The sequence below is a fragment of the Thunnus albacares genome, chromosome 19, assembly GCF_914725855.1.
Source record: "Thunnus albacares chromosome 19, fThuAlb1.1, whole genome shotgun sequence".
In the NCBI taxonomy this organism is placed as follows: domain Eukaryota; kingdom Metazoa; phylum Chordata; class Actinopteri; order Scombriformes; family Scombridae; genus Thunnus; species Thunnus albacares.
This window is the reverse complement of record NC_058124.1, coordinates 23,858,694-23,879,850: the sequence shown is the minus strand read 5'-3', so window position 1 is coordinate 23,879,850 and position 21,157 is coordinate 23,858,694. Positions and strand designations below refer to the sequence as shown.

General features: G+C 40.7%; 1 protein-coding gene across 1 annotated transcript; it reads left to right on the top strand.

Annotated features, from left to right (window-relative positions):
- Window positions 1-1,899: 1,899 nt before the first annotated feature.
- tcf19l (transcription factor 19 (SC1), like) lies at window positions 1,900-14,228 on the top strand. The gene is made up of 6 exons (XM_044336342.1): window positions 1,900-2,083; window positions 3,764-4,799; window positions 7,837-8,006; window positions 8,575-8,968; window positions 9,097-9,610; window positions 9,969-14,228. Exons 2-6 carry the CDS (start codon window positions 4,529-4,531, stop codon window positions 10,309-10,311), a joined length of 1,692 nt encoding a protein of 563 aa, XP_044192277.1. The 5' UTR covers window positions 1,900-2,083; window positions 3,764-4,528; the 3' UTR covers window positions 10,312-14,228.
- Window positions 14,229-21,157: the final 6,929 nt, after the last annotated feature.

Below are 21,157 nucleotides of genomic sequence, written 5' to 3'. Positions count from 1 at the left end.
ACTGTGTTAAACTATTCTAACTATTCTAAATAAGAAAAAATAAGTGAAAATAAAGAGTAATTACAAAGGAAGGAACTAAAAAACAAAACAAAATGTACCTTAAAGTCAGTGTATTTTTAGGGAAACATTAACTTCCATTGATTTCCTTCTAAAATAAGAACAACAAAAATAACAATAAAAGTAAAAGTAAAATAAGATAAATTGTATAAACGTATAATGAAGCAAAATAAATAAAAGATACATATAATGAAAACTTGTTACATCAGTTTATAATTGTAATTATAATTATAACTGCTTAAACGTTACTCCCTCTGTTTTATAAAGGGATCTTATGTTCAGTCATGCTTCACATTGAATGTTAGTGTGATGCTTCTTGCAGTGAAGCAGCCTGCTGGATGAACTGCATTCTGCTAAAGAAACAACTCCTACACCAGTGGTGGAAATTACATTTACTCAAGTACTATACTTAAGTATAATTTTGAGGTACTTGTACTTTACTTGAGTATTTTATATATGAGGGTCAGCAGATAGAAATTGTCCAGTCTTACAAATATCTTGGTGTCTACCTGGACAGTAAATTAAACTGGAAAAAGAAGGTTGTATTCAAGATGGCTCAGTCAAGACTATTTTTCTTGAGGAAGCTTAGATCTTTTGATATCAGCAAGAAGCTTCTTCATATTTTTTTGCTTTGTTTTGGGGTTTGTTTGTTTTTTTATCAGGGAATCATAGCAAGTTTCCTCTTTCATGCTGTGCTCTGCTGTGGGGGCACCATCACTGCAGATGATAAAAACATGATAAATAAGATGATCAGAAAGGCTTTCTCTGTGATTGGCCTTACCCCAGACTCAACACTTCTAGATGTGGTTTAGATCCACGGCACCTTTCAGCTGTCAATCATGTCTAAATGGCTTTATGGTGTTATTAATTTGCCGTGTACTGGGAATACATTGTCTACATTGTTTGCTGTCTGCATGAGTTGATTTGGTGGCACATGAGTTTCCCCTTTGGGGATTAATAAAGCTGTCTAATCTAATTTCCATTTGATGCTACTTTATACTTCCACTCCACTACATTTATTTGACATCTTAAGTTAATATTCAGATGAAGATTTGACACAATGGATAATATAACAAGCTTTTAAAATACAACACATTGTTTAAAGATGAAACCAGTGGTTTCCAACTTTTCTGGCTTTTGATGTCTTACAAAAAGCAGTGTGTAGTCGGGGTCACATTTCAGATGTCTATGAGTTGTTAACAGCTCCACCAGATAGTGATTTTTCCCTCTAAACTTCTCACATGGTTTCATTTCAATAGATGTTCAAATGATCCAATATTTCACCAAAAATCAAAGATTAGAGAAGAAGTCCAAAAACTGAAAAGAGATTTCTTCTTTCCTCTGCCATTAAGCTTCTCTTGACCTTTCAGATTTATCTGGGGATCCTTTGAAGGGGCCCAACCCTTAGGTTGGGAACCACTGAACTAAACTAGCTAACTGTATATAAAGAAGTCGAAACTAAACTAGCTCCACCTCCAGCAGCTACAACAGTAACATGCTACTTACACACTGATGGTTAAGTATTAATAATCTAATGATGTCATATATACTTTAAATATATTTTGCTGCCAATACTTTTGTACTTTTACTTAAGTAGGATTTTTCATGCAGGACTTTTATTTGTAATGGAGTATTTTTTACATTGCTTGAGTAAAGTATCTGCATACTTCCTCCACCACTGTCCTATAGTGAAAACTTACTACTGACATTTGGCTCCAGCCCTCAGATGGGCCTGTCCCGAGCTGAAGGCGCCCTGGCTGCCAGCCAATCGGGGCGGAGCAGGACGTGACGCAGTTTCAAGCGCACGGAAGCGGCGGGACTGGCGCGCCAAATTTCAAAGGACTTCCTCCTGGGAGGAAAGAAGGCGAAAAGCCGCACCGAAGTCTGGCAAACAACGGCGATAAAAAACTGCAGAAAGAAAAAAATAAAACTTGTGCAGCGGCGGAGTTAAAGTCGCTGGTTGGACGTCGACGGTGTTTGTGAAGAGTTAATGACATAAAGTCGGTGTGAAGCTCCTGTTGTTGTTGTAAGTGGCAGCTTTGACTTTCATTCTGTCCTACAAGGAACTAACGTCAGCTAGCTTAATCCTGTTTGACTGACAAGCTAAAAAACCAGGACTGCGACATCTCATTGCTCTCGTCGCTCTTATCGTAACGCTAATCAGTGTATGTTTGCTTAAGTAAATATGTACATTACATAAGAATATAAGCAACTATTGTGGCTAAAGTGAAGTTTGACCTGACAAGCCGCTCATCGGTGCCGGTTATTGTTTCTTGCTTTGTGTCGTGATCCCAGGATTTGTCAGTGAGTCTGCATGCAGCTGGTCTACGGCATGTGGTGCATGTTATAGCTGTAGCTCAACTTTACAAAGTTATGTTCAGTTTTTCTAGTCTGATTAAGGCAAGTCAGATTTATTTCTATATGTGTGTATGTATATACAACACATTTCATACAAAGTAATCTCAATGCGCTTTACACACAACACATAGGAACAAAAATCAAATGAATCATCTATACATATTTATATACATAGATATAAAAAAAAGACACATTCATAAAAATAATTCATCACCTGTCCACACATACATACATACCCAGACATACACTCACCGGCTACTTTATTAGGCACACCTGTATAATCTGATTAATTGACTTTTCTACTTTAACAAAGCTTTGTTGACATTGTCAGAAAGGTGATAATTCTACTTTATGTCTATTATTGAGGTTATAGTGGGTGGTGGTTGTGTACTGGGGTGCAATATATTGTATATTGTTCCTAATATTTTGACCACTCCGTTAATATACATGAGGAGGGCAAATTATTAGGAACACCATCACCACCACCACCACCCACTACGACCTCAATAATAAACATTCAATAGAATTATCACCTTTCTGACAATGTCAACAAAAACTGAAAATGTGTAAGTTTTGTAAATGTAGAATTTACGGCAGAGCTGTTCTATTGGTTTACATTAAATTTCACAGATGTACCCAATAAAGTGGTCATGAGTGTGTGTGTTCGTGCAACACACCTGCTCACATTCACTCAAAGAGACAGACAGACAGATGTAGGCACTAGCTAGCTATAGGCCTGAGAGAACAGGTGAGTCTTTAGCTTGCTTTTAATAGACGACACAGTTGTGTTACATCTTATATGATCGGGAAGTTTGTTCCAGAGACAGGGGCCATAATGACTGAATGCACCTTCACCAGACTTATTCTGATCACGTGTCTAGTTAGGAGACCAGTGTCTGATGATCTGAGGGTTGTGGAGGGTTTGTAAGCAGTGAGCAGGTCAGAGATGTGTTCAGGAGCTTGACTATTAAGTGATTTGTAAACAGTGAGCAGAACTTTGAAATCAATTCTGTATTTTGTCGGAAGCCGGTGAAGTGATCTAAATATAGGAGTAATATGTTGAGTTTTTTTCCACGGCTGCAGCTTTTCGGATGAGCCGGAGCCGTCCTACAGATGGGACGTAAATATAGCATCTTCATGCTTCTGTTACATTGTGTCACTAGCTTGATTTAAGTGGAGCATGTGATGAAATGACTAAAAGTGTTTTTTTTTTTTTTTCTGGTTTTATGTCCTCTGAGGTGTCAAATAAATTATATTTATCAGGTCTGGGCTGTTTTTCAGACACTAAGTAGAGCAATTAAGCAAAAGCCACTTTTGATTCATGGACTTTTCTTTTGTTTTCTTTCAGATCAGACAGTCCACAGCTGTTACACCCTGTCAGGCTTCCCACCTGTGAGACAGTTGATGTCAATTGATGTCAGGAGCCTGGGATTTTAATCTCACTCACTCACACACACACACACACACACACACATATACAGACAGGCTCAGTTGACAGCTGCTCAAACCTTAAAATATTAAACCTCAGAACTCGAGCTGAAAGTCACGGCTGTCAGGTTTTTCGGCAGGTTTGCTTTTCACCGTTTGAATGTTTACTGCGCCTTCGCATTAGCGCCACGGTAACACACAGGCTGTCACAGGCACGTTACTGAAGCTCTTTATTGTCAGATCCACCAACTTTTAGCCTCCACTCCATGGGGGATTTAGTCTGTTTACACAGTGCAGAAGCTCATTTGCACACTTCACCTGCTTATACAGTACACTCTCTATCCTCATTATTTATTCATGTATTCACAGCAGGACATAACAGCTTTCCATGCTAATGCAAACACCTGTTGCTCAAAGCCTGTGCACCTGACTGTAACCTTCACATTCAGTGCTTAAAGGCCTATGTTTGGAATATTTTATCTTTAATAAAATATATTTATGTTAGGAGTCAACACTCTTTGGTCAAACACAAATGCCTTCGATTTAACTCCTTTCCACTAGCATAAGGTTGTATCCCAAAATGGATCGCAGCCTCCTGTAACTCAGGGCCTGTCACAGACCGGTTGTGGCCTCCGGGTGGGGCAGGTGGGGGCTTGGCGGTGGCAGACAATCAAACCCTTCAGTCATGCTGTCCGGGGTGCAGCCGTGCTTCCAGTTGCTTCGGATCGGCTCGTCGGCGGGCGACTCTGCGCGGGACCTGTACACGTTCAGGCCGGCGCTGAGCCACTCGGTCTTCCGTCTGGGCCGGGCGGCCGAGCTGTGCGACGTCACGTTGGACTCAACGTCGGTGTCGCGGATCCACGCCGAGCTGCACGCCGAGAGGGAGGCGAACGGAGGTGACGCCACGTCACAGGAAGAGGGATGGAGGGTCCATATCAAGGACAGGAGCAGTCATGGTGAGGGAAAGGATGAGTCACGCACACACACACACACACACACACACACGTCTACACCATCACAGTCATGATGAGAGTTATAACGACAAGCTGACACACACACATACACCTCTCTCTATAGTCATTGTGGAAGAGAGAAAGGTGCAAAGATACACACCCATTTACAAGAAAGATGAATACTTCTACAGGGAAAGACACTCACACACACACACTAATGGGGAAAAAAGTACCTTGAAGGCCTTTTTAAAAATACACACACCTAAATTTTCATGGAAAGAATCAGAGCTGCAACTAATGATGATTTTCTTGGTTAATCGATTAGTTGTTTGGTCTATAAAATCTCAGAAAGTGTTAAAAAATTTACCCAAACGAGACAAGGTGACGTCCTCAAATGTCTTGTTTTGTCCCGACCAACAGTCCGCAGCCCGATGACGTTCAGTTTACTGTCATTGAAAGCAAAAGAAACTAGAAAATATTGACATTTGTGAAGCTTGAACCAGAGAATTCGTACATTTTCTCTTAAAACAATGCATTGATTACCAAAATAGTTGGTGATGAATTTTCAGCTGATCAACTAATCAGTTAATCAACTAATTGTTGCAGCTCTAGAAAGAAGTACAAACGCTTCTTGTTTAAGACTTGTTTAGAAATACACACATCAACACACACTAACAGGCAGATTTAAAGCTGAAACGACCGCAGGCACATTTAGATTGACAGGAATGCAAATACTAAAAATTGCAAGCAGGTGAAACATAAAAATCACACATTTTTCTGATATGGAGGAGACACACACACACACACACACACACACACACACATTCTGCTGATTTACTGACAGATATAGCAAGACTAACACCTGCGCTCTGACGGCAGCAGAGCCTCACAAACCAACTCACACACACACACACACACACACAGCTATTAACCGCCCAAAAACACACCTGTAGAAATACAAACAAAGTGCAGCCTCAGACTCACAAACACCAAATGATTTAGAATTTATCACCTAAATTTTGAGCCATTAAACAGAGTCTGAACTTTTCCCAGCCAGGTTTTACATTTCATGGGAAGTGGAGTATGAAGCATGAAGACTGTACAGAAGTTTTAATGTATTAAAACCCAAATATTGGTGACAAATTAAAGGAAAACACAGCATGAGGTGTCTCCAGAACAGCACCAGTGCTTCTCGGCATAATTCTCCAGCGTTGACTAAAACATCTCTCCACAATCTCCCACAGGATCTGCAACAATTAGTCAATTAATCCATTGACAGAACATTAATGGGCAGCTATTTTGATAACGGAATAACCGTCGTAGTTATTTTTAAGGAAAAATGCCAAACATTTGCTGGTTGCAGCTTCTCAAATGTGAGGATTTGAAGCTTTTCTGTGTCGTAGTAGATGATAAACTGAATATCTTTGGATTTTAAACTGTTGATCGGAAAAAAACAAAACATTTGAAGACATCACCTGAAATTATAACAGGCATTTTTCACTATTTTCTGACATTTTATAGACAAACTGATAGAGAGAATAATTGGCAGATTGCTTGATAATCAAAACAATGGTTAGTTGCAGCCTTACATAGGTGAATGTGAAGGCCATAATACACATAATTGTCATACTCGTTAAACCAATCACTGACCCCTTGTTACGTGTACAGAAGAATCTTTGTTGAACATGTTTCTCTGCTCACTTGTTCAGCTTTTTCCTTTATGTCATCACCTGTCTGTATGTGACCAAAAGTACATTTATTATTAAAATATCATCGATCTCACGCAACTTTATCTGCATATGAAATGAACTTGTGAGGCTCTGATCACTCAAGAAACTCAACCTTGTGGAGAAACAAATCTTTATGTAGATAAAAGCTTTTCAAAAACCAGTCAGACAAGTTTTCACAGCAAGAAACACTGAGGAAACTTGATGCTTGCAAGAAATAAAAATGAGCACGTAACAGCAGCAAAAAATGCTCCTCTGAACAAGAAAATGCATTTACTTATGGATGAAAACGTAATAACACAATGTTTGCATGTTTTTAAAAAGTGTCGGCATTAATAAAGTCAACACACACTCTAGTTCTTACACTCTCAAGTGATTGTTCACAACTGAGGATAAAAAAACAGCAAAGAAACAAAAGACAGAGTAATAAAAAAAAAAGTAATTGAGGAGTGAGAAGTAATAATAGTGGATGTGACGTCCGTCTGCAGGTGTCGGACACGGAGGGCGAAAGTCTTACATCATCTGTACACGGAAGTCAGGGGTGTTACACCTCATTACCGCAGTTTACTAAATATTGTTTAGTGAAACCTGAAGTGCACAGGAAGTGGTACAAGGCGGGGGGGGGTGAAGGAGATGGAGAGTGAAAGTTGGGTCGTCACTTAAAGTCGACGGACGTGTCTGACAGACTCAGAATCTTAATGCCTAATTTTTCAAGTAATTTCACAGTCTGTTTCACACATTTCTCATTTTAGCTATTAAAATTACACTTTAGTATTCACTGTGCATTTCTCATTTCGTGCGGCGCTGTCATGGCCATTTGATTGCCTCGTAGCCTTCCAGCTCCTCAATTCTAGGTCCATTTCACAGACTGCTTTACATTTCCCCCCCCTCAATTCGGGAAGCTGTAAACACATTGATCGTCGAAAAATGACTTTATTTTTCGAGGCTGCGCTCGCTTTGATTTATTCTTTGTTCTTCAGACGGGTCATATATTAAAAAAAAAAAAGTTCTGCGATGATCTGGCTCCAGGGGACGTCGCTCTCGACTGTACGACTGCTGCTTGTTTGTGTATGTTTGTTTTGAGCCGATCATGTGACTTAAGTGGAGTTTGATTCTTGCTCGTGGTTTTCTTTTTACGCCTCACATGATACGGCTGAATGAGAGTCTCTTGAGCAGAACAGTTTTCATTCCCCCCTCACTTCCTTCAAGCTGTGCCAAACGCCTGCACTTTTGTAGTGAAATATTTTGCAGCTGTAGTTGTTTTTTTGAAAAACATATAAATCTTTGTACCTCCTCTGCTCTGGCGTTTCAAGGCACATGGGTCAACGAGGTTCGCCTCCAGCCTGGCGTCCAGTGGGAACTCTCAGACGGCGACACGCTGACCTTTGGTGGACAGTCGGCTCCGGGGAGCTCCGAGTTCTACTTCCTCTTCCAGAAGGTCAAAGTTCGCCCGCTGGACTTCGATGCCATCACGATTCCAAAGGTTATTTTTCGTTTGTTTTTAAGATGCAGCAGAGATGATTTAGATTAAATGTGAAGATTTGAAGCTTTTATTTTTTTTAGGCTTTTGACATTTGAAGACGTCACCTTTGACTGTGAGAAATTATAACAGGCATTTTTTTTACTATTTACTGACATTTTATAGACAAACGATAATTAATTGGTTCAGAAAATAATCAGCAGATTAATTGATAATGAAAATAATTGCTAGTTGCAGCCCTAATTTTGTACTTAGTCTATAAAATAACATAATATAACATGTACATATGTATTTCATACATAAACCAACTTACATACACACATAAATACACACATGCAGACAAATTAATCCAAATTTTATAAGGTTAGAAAAAATATATGATAAAAAAACATATCAAAAGTGATTTTAAAGACACTGATTTAGTCAGTCTGAGTCATGCAGATCGGTCCCCCTTTAGTCTTACACAATTTAAAAACTTCAGTCATTGAAGTGATTTTAATTCACCAGCAGCTGATGGATATTGACAGACATTTGGACTCTACTGTATAAGATTCTATTTCTTGTTTTCTAGGCGGGAACCTTCTCCTCCGACTTACAGAACCGGATCCGAACTAATCAGGACCGCAAGGTGGCGGCGAACCTGGACCTGTCCAAGCTGTCCATCAACCGCTCCACTGTAATCCTCAGCTCTATAGGCAGCCTCAGCAAGATGAAGGGCAGCGCCTGGACCTTCCAGAGGAGCCACAGCCACGAGGGAACCGCCTCGGACCCCGGCTCCTCCTCCTCGCCTCCTCTCGCCGCCGGCTTCTCCGCGCTGCTCCCGCCCTCCACGCCTCCGTCGTTCTCCTCCGCACCTTCGGCGCCTTCGACGAAGTCCCTGCCGCCGACTTCCCGGAGCAGGAGGAAGTCGGCTCACACGGTGCTCCTCGAGGACGACAGCTCAGACGAGCCCCGGAGTAGAGGAGGTAAGACCGAGCGACTGTCAAAAAACGGCATTTAAAGACGTCACCGTGGGCCAGGGGAAAACTAAAAAAGAAAGTTTCAATGTTTTCTGACATTTTACATATTTTACACGTATGTCCTTGTTGTCCAGTCGTGGCAGGAGTTGTGGAGGACGGACAGAGAGCGAGGGGAAAGAAGAGGCGGCGGCTCTACAAGTCAGAGTCGGAGGGTTTCAGCTCGCCTCCCCCTCTCCCGCTTCAACCAAACAAGAGCCACAACGACGTCAGGCGACCGCTGGAGGCCAAACCCTTCCCCGTCGGCATCAGGACCATCGGCAGTTTCCACGGCGCCATGACAAACAGCAGACTCAACCACCATCACCTCCTCCAGGCGTCTTTCACCAACGCCGCCATACACAAACAAGAGCTGGAGACGATGCGCCGCGTCCAGACGGTGATGCACGGCAACATCGTCGCCTTCCGCCAACAGAAAACAGCCCACGGTTCTCCGTCGGCGCAGAGAGGCAGGCGGAGGGCCCACAGCTCCCCGGTTTTCTCTCCCCTAGTGGTGGGAGGGGAGAACTACAGCCTAGCCTCACCCTCAGTCAGGATCCGCACCGAAGAGAGAGGCAGGGTGCAGTTTAACAGATTTCACCATCAAACCAGGTAAGAGGTTTAGGAGGGGGGGTTTAGCAGCTCTTGTTGTCGATTATTCTACCACAATAAGACATTGTTGTGTTTCTTGGTGTGTTTCTGCCACCTGTAGATCAGTGGAATAGTGTGAAACCATTGACACAAGCATGTGAGTCCTTATGTGATTGGAACCATTATAAAAAAACTCCACAAGGCGTCTTTAAGCTTTCAGAAAGCTTCCATGCTGAGTTTTTGTTTTTCTGCAACTGTTCAGTTTTTAAAGTTTTGTTTTTCAAGGTTATAATCCAAATAAAGATGTCCAGCACAAACAGATGTTATGAAATATCACACTAATAACTTTCCTTCTTTCTTTTTGTTCTCCTCCTTGCAGCAAGCGACGAGGCCGCCCCAGAAAACACCCTCTCCCTCCCCGGCCTTCCCTACCCTCTCCCTCCTCCTCGTCTTCCTCTTCCACCTCCTCGGCCTCGTCCTCCTCCGGCTCCTCCTCCTCCTCCTCCGAGGACGAGGACGACGAAGAGGAGGAGGACGAGGAGACGGCGGTGGGCGCGGTGGAGCCGTGCGCCGCCCCGCGGTGTCGGTTGCCCCAGCAGGACACGGTGCAGTGGATCCAGTGCGACGTGTGCGACGCCTGGTACCACATAGACTGCCTGCACGTCGACCGCAAGAAGCTCCTGATGGACCCCAACGCCGACTTCCACTGCGGCTGCCACTGACGAGGAGCGAGGGGAAGAGCTCAGGACGATGAAACCAAATGAAAAGCTCCAGTTTAAACTTTCAAGCTGTTGCAAGTTACATTTTTTCCCTGTAAAATGTCTATTTTCATGCAGCCACACCTGGACCTCTTTCTTCAAGATAAGCTACATCATCCTACATCATCTATTTCCCCCCTAACGGCACTGAGCAGCTCTACTTAAGCATGTGGTGCTTTACAATCACCTCTAAAGCAACTGGTGAGGACAGGAAAAGAGGTTCGCTTCGGTTTATGCATCCTAGTCATCCCGAGATTGAGGATTTGTGACCGAACTGTCACTAAGCTGCTCCACAAACCCATTTGTCTGCACAGTTTCAGGGCCCGGCCTTTGGAGAGGGAGGTAATTAAATGTCTGGAATGATTTCATTACGGCTCCGAAGCCTAGAGTGGTGCGATTGAGGCGGGGATAACATGATGAAATGTTTCCGAGTACACTCCCTCCACGGTCGTCGCTGACCAGGGGGCGTGCAGCATTCAAGAAGATTAATGAAATGTTTCAGTTCAAGCTGCCATGTTGGGAGTTTTAGACGTCTCTCAGAGCAGCCACCTTCACTGTTTTTACGAGCCAGGTTAATTTTTTTCAGAGCAGAAAAGGACCTTCAGCGAACTGTTTAGTTGGCAGTCAGAGTTGTTGGCAGGCCACAAAAAAAAAGCTCAAACCCACCCCTCCCCTCTTAAAGAAAACGGCTCTGGGCCGGCATGTTCCCACCTCAGCGATTAATAAAAACTCAATGAAATATTTTAACGCAGCTTCCTCGGGTGGCAGCAGCTGTCTGTGGGCGGGCGTGTGATGTTTCAAGACAATTAAACACGAGGAAATGTGTCAGCGGACTTTTATCGCGGCTGCCGATGTGAGGTGCTCTCGGGACAGTAATCAAACGCTTCAAGGCACTTCTGCTACTGTATTCAGTGGGGAGGGGGTGGAGGGGGGGGTGGACAGCGGGACGATGTCATTATAAGACAGCAGAACTCAGGCGACCGCTGGTGTCGGAGGACTCATCGCCGATGAAATGTCACAGCAGGATGAAGAGCTTTAGAACTATATTTTACCTTCATGTCAAAGATGATCTTTTGAAGTCTCCTCTTCACATCAGTCGCCTCTTTTTAAGCATATCTTCACACTACTGAACTCTTGGACAACAGTGGATGTTTTTTTGTTGTTTTTTTTCCCCCAGGGTGACATGGGCTGGACCTGATTTGAGCTGAACAGTAAACAAGTCTTCGCTCAGGTGCTGGTAGAGGAGAATAAAATCAAAGTGTAGATCTTCAAATTCTTCTCTGATGCACCTTTTACCTTTTTTATTTAATTTTAAACTTCCACTTAAGTTTGACTCACCAGGACAAAAAAATAGTCTCTTTGTTTTTCTAAAACAGCATTTTTTTTTTTTGAGCTGCTTACGTTCTGCACCATAGTTCAAACTCAGAGCTATTCAGATAATGGTAGTGTTAAAAAAAAAAAAAATCTAGATTGTCTGAGCTGGTGTCGCTGGCTTGTTAGAATATGTAAATACCACTATGGCACAAAATGGAAAATATGGAAAATGTAGATAACTCGATTCTCAAACTTCACAAAATGAAAAAAAAAAAGTTGGAAAAAAAAAATATACAGTATATATGAACTTGTTAATGACTGATATTGTGGACGACAATGTTGCAGATTTAATACTAACGGTCGCTTTCTTCAGTCAAATCAGATGCGTCTTCGGCTCCGCTGAGGCTTGAAGATTATACAGCGACTGTCCTGCTACTTCGCCGCCTTCTCTCTTCTCAGCAGGACGGTCGGCTTCGCTTAACTAGATAATTGGGTAAGAAGCTGTCAAGACAATGTTAAAAAAAAAAAAAAAAAAAAAAGTTTAGAAGGAAAAACATCTGATGACTGGCTTCGGGACCACTTTTCAGTTCACTAGATTAATTCCAAAATCTCCCCCCCAAAAAAAAGTGCTCCTTAAATGATGTTTGCTGGAATGAATAAATGTAGTGTTACTCGCTTTAGTCTCACTTTTATTTTCTGTTTGATAAAGCTAGTTTTGACAACATATCACCATGAAAATAGCAACTTCATGTTTTTGAATGTTGTGACCCTACTGCAGTAATCAAATATATAGGGCTTTACATAATAGCCTAAAACTATAACATCTTTAACGCGTTTGATGCAGTCAGATGCTTCGTTTAAGTGTAAAAGTCAGTTATTTTGGTTTTTATATGTCTGGTTTTATTTGCAGTTTCATCCACCAGTACAGATGTCAGCGTGCGTATTTTTGTCTCTTAGAGCTCTACAGATATTTAAACGCCTGTTTATGTCTTCCTGAGCTTTACTCAAAGAAATGTGCCATTTTCCCCACCACCACATCACTCGTTGACGTTCAGGGGTGTGTGTGTGTGTCACGCCGTTGTGTTAGCGCACCTCGGCGTGCACCCGTTGTTCACTTTCATGTGGTGTTACCGAACAGTTGAAAAGGTCTTAAAACGGATGTTTCTCCAAACAGTCACAGACGTGTGTGTGTGTGGAAAAAAAAAAAAACATGCAGCCGCTGAGAGTGAGACTTTTTAATTGGTGAGAAGCTAAAATTGGCGCATTGTGACACAAACTGTACAACCTGAAGAAGAAAAAAAAAGTATGAAACCTTTTGCATAATAATTGTAATTTAAGATTCTGTCACATTCATAGTGAAGCCTGAGTTCATTCGATGCGTCACACTGCTGTTTTCTATGATACTCAATGCAGATACAGTCTTTATTCAAGACCAACTGATTGATTAGTTGATCAAATATTTTGATAATCGATTCATACGGGACATTTTTGTCGGTCACAGCTCATCAAAACAATTCGCTGCTTTTTCTTCTATTTTTATGTTGTAAATTTAATAGTTTTGTATTGTTGGTTGAACAAAACAAGTAATTTGAAGACGTCATCTTGAGCTGTTGGTAATCGTAACGGGCTCACAATTTTCTGACATAATCCATCAATCAAAAATAATGCATAGATTGATTAATAATGATAATAATAATAATAATAATAATCGTTAGCTGCAGCCCTAGTTGACAAGTGTTTTGTTGAAAACCAATTGCAAAAAGATTACAGCAAAGCTTCCAATAGCTGATATTTCATCCAAAAGTTCAGAGTCTGCTCCCAACATTTTACTTTTTGTCAGCATCTCTTCAGGGCAAACCGAACAACAGTCGACTTCATGAAAGTTTAATGGAAATCAAACTTCCTCGCCCTATTTATGAACTGCTCCTCCGCACTTATGGTCAGGGAAAAAAAAAAAAGCATCATCAAAGTCATGAAGCTAACCACATGAGTGGCTGCTTATTATAATATTTAATGAATCAGCCTTACATATCGATAACCGCATGACTAACAGCAATAGTTTCCATCTGCGTTGCCTTAAAAACAAACAAACAAAAAAAAAAGCTGCTTCAAAGCTTTGACAAATCAAGTTTTTGGTCATTTCACTGCTGCGGGCTCCTCACTGTGTTCAGTATTTTTTTCCATCTGCTTAATGTACAGCACACTTGTGTCATTCATATGTGTTTATTGTTCTGTTTACAGTTAAGATCCCAAACTTCTGGACTCTTTTAAAGCAAAATCATCCTCACATACAAGTTGGGAAATGTAGTTAATCAAAGGGACTGTTGTTCGCTAAGTCTGTCGAACTAACTCTCAGTCTTAAGTTCACAAGAACTGTGAACTTTTTTTTTCTTTCTTTCACACTGCCTTCACTTTAATTATCACATTGAAATGCAGAAACACAGCACAGTTTGAACTTTGTTGGTTTTGCGGGGTTGTACAGAATTAAACCTTTTTGTCATAATTCTCTGAGATGCCACCAGCGTCGAAGTCATCAGGGAAGAAATAAAGAATATTCAGAAATTAAACTGTGTACGTTGTCTGTTTTTATCTTCACAGTGTTTGTTTTTTTTCTGATCCCCAAAAGATGATAACCAAAGAGTCTGTGATCTAAAACACAAAGCCATATTTAATTTATTATTGATTGTTATGCATCCAGTCCGAGTCGTGATTGATGAAACATTGATAATAGAAATTTACATTTTGTTTTCCTCCAGTCGTCGTGTTTAAAAAACCAAAAAACGTATGATCCCAAGCAGAGATGTGATGGATCTGATAATTTTTTATTATTTGTTTCTTTGAGATGATCATAGAGGAGTGTGAATCAACAAACAAAGAGAACATCCTCATAGCTGGAGCCCATTATCTCTATTTTTTTTTTTTTTTTTTTTCTTATCTTGGTTCTCCATGCATGAAGCTACATTTACTGAGCAGAGTTTTGAGACATTTTTGGTACATTCACTGACACGAGCACAGATATATACGCAGATATTTGAATGTAGATTACACATATTAACATGTAAATTCCCTTTAGGACTCAGTGATTATGTTAGAGCTCATTTAAAAACAGACCTAAATATAATCTATTTGTGAATTTGAATAGGTAATAAATGGTGCAGTTTCTCAAGTTGTTGAATTCTTATGCAAACATAGTCCTTAGATGATGATTTTACACTGTTAGGAATTCTTAGTCATATTTCTTTTCATGAAATACATTACTGATCTTGCAGGATAACAGGTTTAGAGACTGGATAAGTTAATATTATGTAAATGGAACAAATTACAAGTTATAGTCAGTGCAGCTGTAAAATCTTCAACGGGTGCTACAAAAGCAAAAAGTAGAATTCACACATTGTTCTTTGCTCCCACAAACCTTTAAAAGAAAACCTCTTTAATAATAAATTAAGAACCTAATTCAAATTCTGTAAAAAATATATGAAGTCACCTGAGAAAACAAGAGTCCTGTAATAAATACTGTGAGAATGATTGTAGTTCAAGTAATTCTGACATTTGACGAGTGATTTCATTTTAAAATGTTTATTTAACCCTGATTTCTGTTAAAGCGAGGGCATATGAACAGATGGATTTATCTCACTGTCAGTCAACATATCAATAGCTCCGATCTCTCTGAGCAAAATGATCTGTCACACCTGAGTGCAACTCTGTGCATTACTCTGTAAGTTTGGTTGCATCCCAGTCTACTTAACTGACGAAGACACTGTAAAGTTCACTAAATAGTTGCGTTATTCATTAGTTATGGTGTTTTTGTAACTATTCTCATTCTTAGTGTTGGAACTTGAAGTCAGACAGGTTAGTGACATGATCTAAGTTTAGTAAAAGTTGTTTTAAACGTTCATTGTTACTTTTTTAGCCTGTTATTTATTGGTTATGAAGATATTTAGAGCCCACAGTTTCTGTCAGTTACTGTACACATTTTTAAATAGTCCTGGTTCTCCTTAAAAGAAAATATTGTACATTTTTGGACTAAAATGGTTCTTCTGTTTGTCTGAACACAATGGGCGAAGTGTTAGAGGATCCTGTGGATCTTTGCAGAGACATAGTGTGTATTTTGGATTGTGCATACGTTGGATTGATGATAAAAGTAGAATATAAAGGTTTCAATGAGATACCTCATGAGATACTGCATCTTGTAAATATTATTACATGATCTTTTTTTTTTACAGTATAAAACCAACATTTACCATTGATTTACTGTAAATAGATTGGACAAGCACATAAAATAAAAGCCTAAAGCTCTCAAGATACCATTAATGGGTTTTAAAGGAGGGTAAGTTGAATGTAATTTTACATAATTTTTCTTTGTTTTACATCCAGAAATCTGTACTTTGAAGGGGAGTTTATTTACCAGAGATTACTGTATGAAAACAAGAGTCTTCAATTAAATTAGGTAATTTTAAGGTGGTTCTGCAATCTTATTCATTTTTTGTGCAGATTTATACATTTAACATTCTAGCAATGTTTTGTGATGAGATTTTCTTGTTATTTTACAATGGTTGGACCGTAAAAATGCAGAAAATGTCCAAAGTAAAGAATAAGTAAAGGTTTTTTTTACTGTTATTTGACAGTATGTGTTTGGCAACTTTTGCTGCCAGACTTTTTACTGTTTTTTTACTTCTTTCTTTTTTTCACGGTGCACTTTAGAGCATAATAAGATAAGCACACACTGCACACTAACAGGTCATGAAATCACTCTATATATCATGCAGCAAATTTGTAACTCATGGCTCCAGGAAACCTATTATACACCAATAGGCCGGTGGATAGATATAGAGGAGACGGAGAGATTATGGAGCTGAAATGCCCGCTGCCTTGACCTGCAAAGATGGAGGGAGACAATTACATTTGTCCGAACTGTTTCCATAGCAACACAACTCTCTCTCTCTCTCTCTCTGTCTGTCTCTCTCTCTGTCTCTTTTTTATTTTTGGGGAGAGAGTGGGGATGCTGCAAGATGCCAGCGCTCCACCCTGTAATAACAGCCGGCACCTTCTTTCCCCCTGATGATGCATGGATGGAGACAGAGAGAGGGTGAAAAGCTGATTCTGTTCATTTGAAACTGAGGTGAGGAGAGAGGAGATTTATGTGTGTATGTGTGTGTGTGTGTGTGTGATGGGTTAAAAAATACAGGATACATGAAAGTAAAAATTGAGGGCGTTTCCATCTTGTTTTGATGCCGGTAAAGGGAGAGGTCAGAGCGAGATGAAAGCAGAGGGATGAAAACTGTAAAGCCCATATTTTTTATTCAGCAGCTCTCTGGTCTGACACACACACACACACACACACACAGATATATCTGTCATCAGGGCACTGCAGAATAAAGCCTGCACACCATATTCTGGTTTGCATGTTTTGTAGGTAATCTAAGATTCTGCTGTTACATTGATGGAAAGGAGCTCATGCAAATAACTACAATATGTCTCTGAATGTCATTTCACACAATTATATAATCTCTTGGATATCAATAATTCAGTTACCACCAGGTAATTATTAACTGGAGGCAAGCAGATGGAATATTTTTTTATTACACAAAACATATTCTTGGTAAATGTCATAGCATTTTCAAAAGCTTTTCAAACATTCCCTTGATTTTCTATCAATATTGTGTGCAGATACTGAAGGTGGATACCTTAAAACGAAGCCTTGTAGATTATAAACATGTTTTGTGCAAAGTAGGTTTTAACTCTTCCTCGTGTTTCTTGGTTAGAAAACAAACAGAAAACTGATTTTTCACTTACTGTTCTGCTATTGCTATTGATGTGTTAATTCCAGAGAAGCATCATCAATTAATTTTATAAAATCGCTGATTGGAGAAGATTCAGTAAATAAAGGAAAGCAGGCTACAGTGTAGTAAAGTAGATTATTAAATTTTAGTGGTATTCAAGCGTTTTAGTGTTGCACTTCCATAAAGTTGGAGTACTCACAAGAGACAGATAAAACAGGATGATGACAACTTTTAGTCACTAGATGGGTCAAGCTCCAAAAGCATTGGATTATATAGTCTCCAAAGTGCAACTGGATAGCATCTTTCATTAGATCCTCCCTGTCACTCAAACCTCCAGTTTGCTGGACACCCTTTCCATTAAAAAAAAGTCTGAAGCCTAGTGTGTGATAACCCTGATGACATCCTCTGGATTATATTTTCAAACTCCTCCAGAACCACACAAGACATCAAACAACCATTTTCACCACAGGTCCTGCAAATTACACAACCAAATAGGTCCTTTGATCATGTGACTCAGAACGATATATCGGCAGGATAACATCATTTGTCTGCGCTTTCCAAAACTCTTACAAATCACTGTAAAAAAATGATGATGTCTGATGATCTCACAATGCTGTGGTGGCACAAAAACCACTTGGTTAGGTTTAGGGAAAGATCATGGGTCGGGTTAAAGCCAAACCATGATCTTCTCCATCTGGCAGTGAGAGTAATTACAAAAACACTGTCCACACGTGCTCCTGTCACAGAATCCGCCTAGCTTACTCCGTCCCTACTGTTGCTGCTGTAAAACGGTGGTTAAATTGTTTTGTGCATCACACAACCTCCGTGAAATGACCCGTTTCACTGTCAGAATTTGATCCTTTTGGTCCGATAACATTTGGAAAGTCTAGAAGACTCGCACGATGAAATTATTTTATCCCCATTCAAGTTAGCAGATGCTCGGCCGGTGGAAGTCTCTGGCGCACATACTCATCCGGCCAGCGTGGTAATACTGTGAAATACTGGCAAAGATAGGCTTAATCAGAATTGTATTGAACTCGTTTGGCAAGGGCTCGAATGTAACAGACATTCATTTATATGTAAAAGTTTGCACTGCAGGTTTGAAATGATCTCAAAGATTTGAGAAACACGTGGTGCTACTTTCTTAACGTTAGGTGACCTTTGTCGTAATAGCTACAATAATAACCACAGGGTTAAGATTAGGAGACGATCATAGTTACGGTTTTTAAAAAACTGACTCGAGGACGGAAATGTGACACTCGCGGTTAGAAACCGGAAACGAACAGCGGCCTCCTGTGGCAAAATCCACTGTTGGGTTAATGTCTCCATCAACTCCTCCTCCTCTGAATGAGGACATCTGACGTTATATATAAACGTCATCTGAACTGCGTCACTGCTCCGGGTCATAATTACTACGCAGATGGCATCTGTCACTCAAACATAACTATATGTCGTTTCTGGCTAACTGACATCACAACATACTGTGTTGTTTTTCTTGGGGGGACAGTCTCATTTTCACCACAGGCTGAGTGATGCTCCTGGTGAGGATTAAACTCAATTTAATGTGTAAAATCGGTGGAGTGCCCCTTTAAAACAACAACACTGGATCACTCGAATGAGGCTGCAGCTCAGCATCAGTTTGTAAAGTCAAGTGTTGTCATCTGAGTGTGCAGCATGGTTGAAAAGCGGAAAATCCTTTTGGCTCTTGAATGTTAACAAACCTTAAAGCAATGAAAGGTGGAAACCTATAAACAATGACCTCCCAAATCAGCTAACAAATGCCAAACTGGTGGAGCTTGAAGGGAGTGGTTACAGTTATATTGTACTTGTTGTTTCCTTGTGGCCCAGCAGGGAGCAGTGTCGGCCTGGCACAGTCCAGCGGACACCCACAGAGGACAGTAAGCAGGCAGCAGAGACTCAGCACAGAGAAACAAATGTGTGGTGCCACTCCCTGCACATTACACCCAGAATGAGAATCATACGTTTTTATTATTCCTCCCATCTAGCACATCCAATGCTATCTTGGACGCTTGTGAGTGTGAGTCAAGTCAGGAGTGGGAGGTATTGGTGGTGGTGGTGGTGGTGGTGGGTGACGGTTGTATCTCAGTGGTTTTCATGAATCACAGAGCTCAACTTGCTGGCTGTGTCATCTCAGTCAAACTGCTAAATCAGCCTCTGCACACACTGTTGGAGCAGATTTACTTCACCTTTATGTTTTCTCAGCCTCTTGTTCATATGTTGTATTTTTGTCTGTGTACGTGTGTGTGTGTGTGTGTGTCTTCTCCTTTGTGTGATAAAGATGTGGAGTTTCTTCGTGCAAACCTGAATCTTTATGACACAAATGCAAATCTCATACAGAAATACTGAGTGTGTGTTTGTGTGTGTGTCTGATGTGGCTGTTTATGCTTGCCTGTGTGTTCACACTGCTCAAAAGCAATGAGGCGTGTTTGTGCATGCGTTGATGGTGTCTGCACCGTGTACACATAAACGTGGGAGATATGTGTGTGTGTGTGTGTTACAGACATTTCTTTCTACTAGCTGAGCCCCAATAGGATCTCAGGAGCAGCTGTCAATTCGTCCCAATAGCCTTTCACTTACTCATTTTGCTCTCCCACGCTGTTCTCTTTCTCTCTCTTTCTGCCTCTCCTTTCATCTCATCTTCTTATTTCAGTTCTCCTCTCCTCTTTTTTTATCTCCTTTCTTGTCCTTGTTTCTACTTCTCTCTTCTCTCCTCCTTTCTCCTCATTTCTCCTCTCCTCTCCTCTCCTCTCCTCTCCTCCTCTTTTGTCTCCCTTCTTCTTTTGTCCCCTCTCCTCTCTTTGTTTACCGATCAGTTCTACTAGCTTTCTACAGGTGCTTCATTGAATCCATCATCACCTTCCACACAACCGCCTGGTTTGGTGCTTTGAGTAAAATCCAACTTAATCCTCTCAAAAAAATCATTAGAATGAGCAGCAAAATCATTGGACTGGACCAAGAACCTCTAAGCAGCATCTACAGCGGACGGTCTAAAATGACAGGACTACAAATAGCTTTGGATACCACAAACACCAACACACACACACACACACACACACACACACACACACACACACACACACACACACTACACAATCAATACAGCCACCTACCTTCAGGTTGCAGATACAGGTCATGGACCATGTCAAGCTTTGTGTCTACTTCATGGTGATGGTGACCTTATTTATCACTATTTATCACTGTTTATTACCCTTAAACAGTTTTAAGCTGCACGTGTATGTTGTCTACTCTTGTGTGTGTTGTACATCCGGCTCTGTGTTGTGTATGCACAAATGATGTTCCTGACACATAAAGTTATTTTGAATTTGTGTCTCTTCTATTTTTTTGTCTCCCCTCCTTTCATATTCCCCTCTGAATACAGCTCTCTTCTCCTTCTTTTGTCTCCTTTCTCCTCCTTTCCTTTCATCCTCTCCTTGTTACCATCTTCCTCTTTTCTCCTCCTTTCTACAATTCCCTTCTCCACTTCTCTCTATTTTTCTCCCCTCCTCTTGTCTGCTTTCTTTGTTTATCCTCTCCTCTCCTCTCCTCTCCTCTCCTCTCCTCTCTCCCCATTTTCTTGTCCTCCTTTTCTATTCTGCTTCTCGCTCCCTCCATCCCAAACAAACCTCGCTCAGTGACATTCTTCTTTTTCTCCTTGTCTCTCTCCGTTTTACTCCCCTCCCTCCCTCTTTCCCCCC

Coding starts and splice junctions, on each gene's coding strand:
- tcf19l (XM_044336342.1), top strand. CDS start 4,529: ATGCTGTCCGGGGTGCAGCCGTGCTTCCAGTTGCTTCGGATCGGCTCG. Junction 4,800..7,836: donor CAAGGACAGGAGCAGTCATG/GTGAGGGAAAGG, acceptor TGGCGTTTCAAG/GCACATGGGTCAACGAGGTT. Junction 9,611..9,968: donor AGATTTCACCATCAAACCAG/GTAAGAGGTTTA, acceptor TCCTCCTTGCAG/CAAGCGACGAGGCCGCCCCA.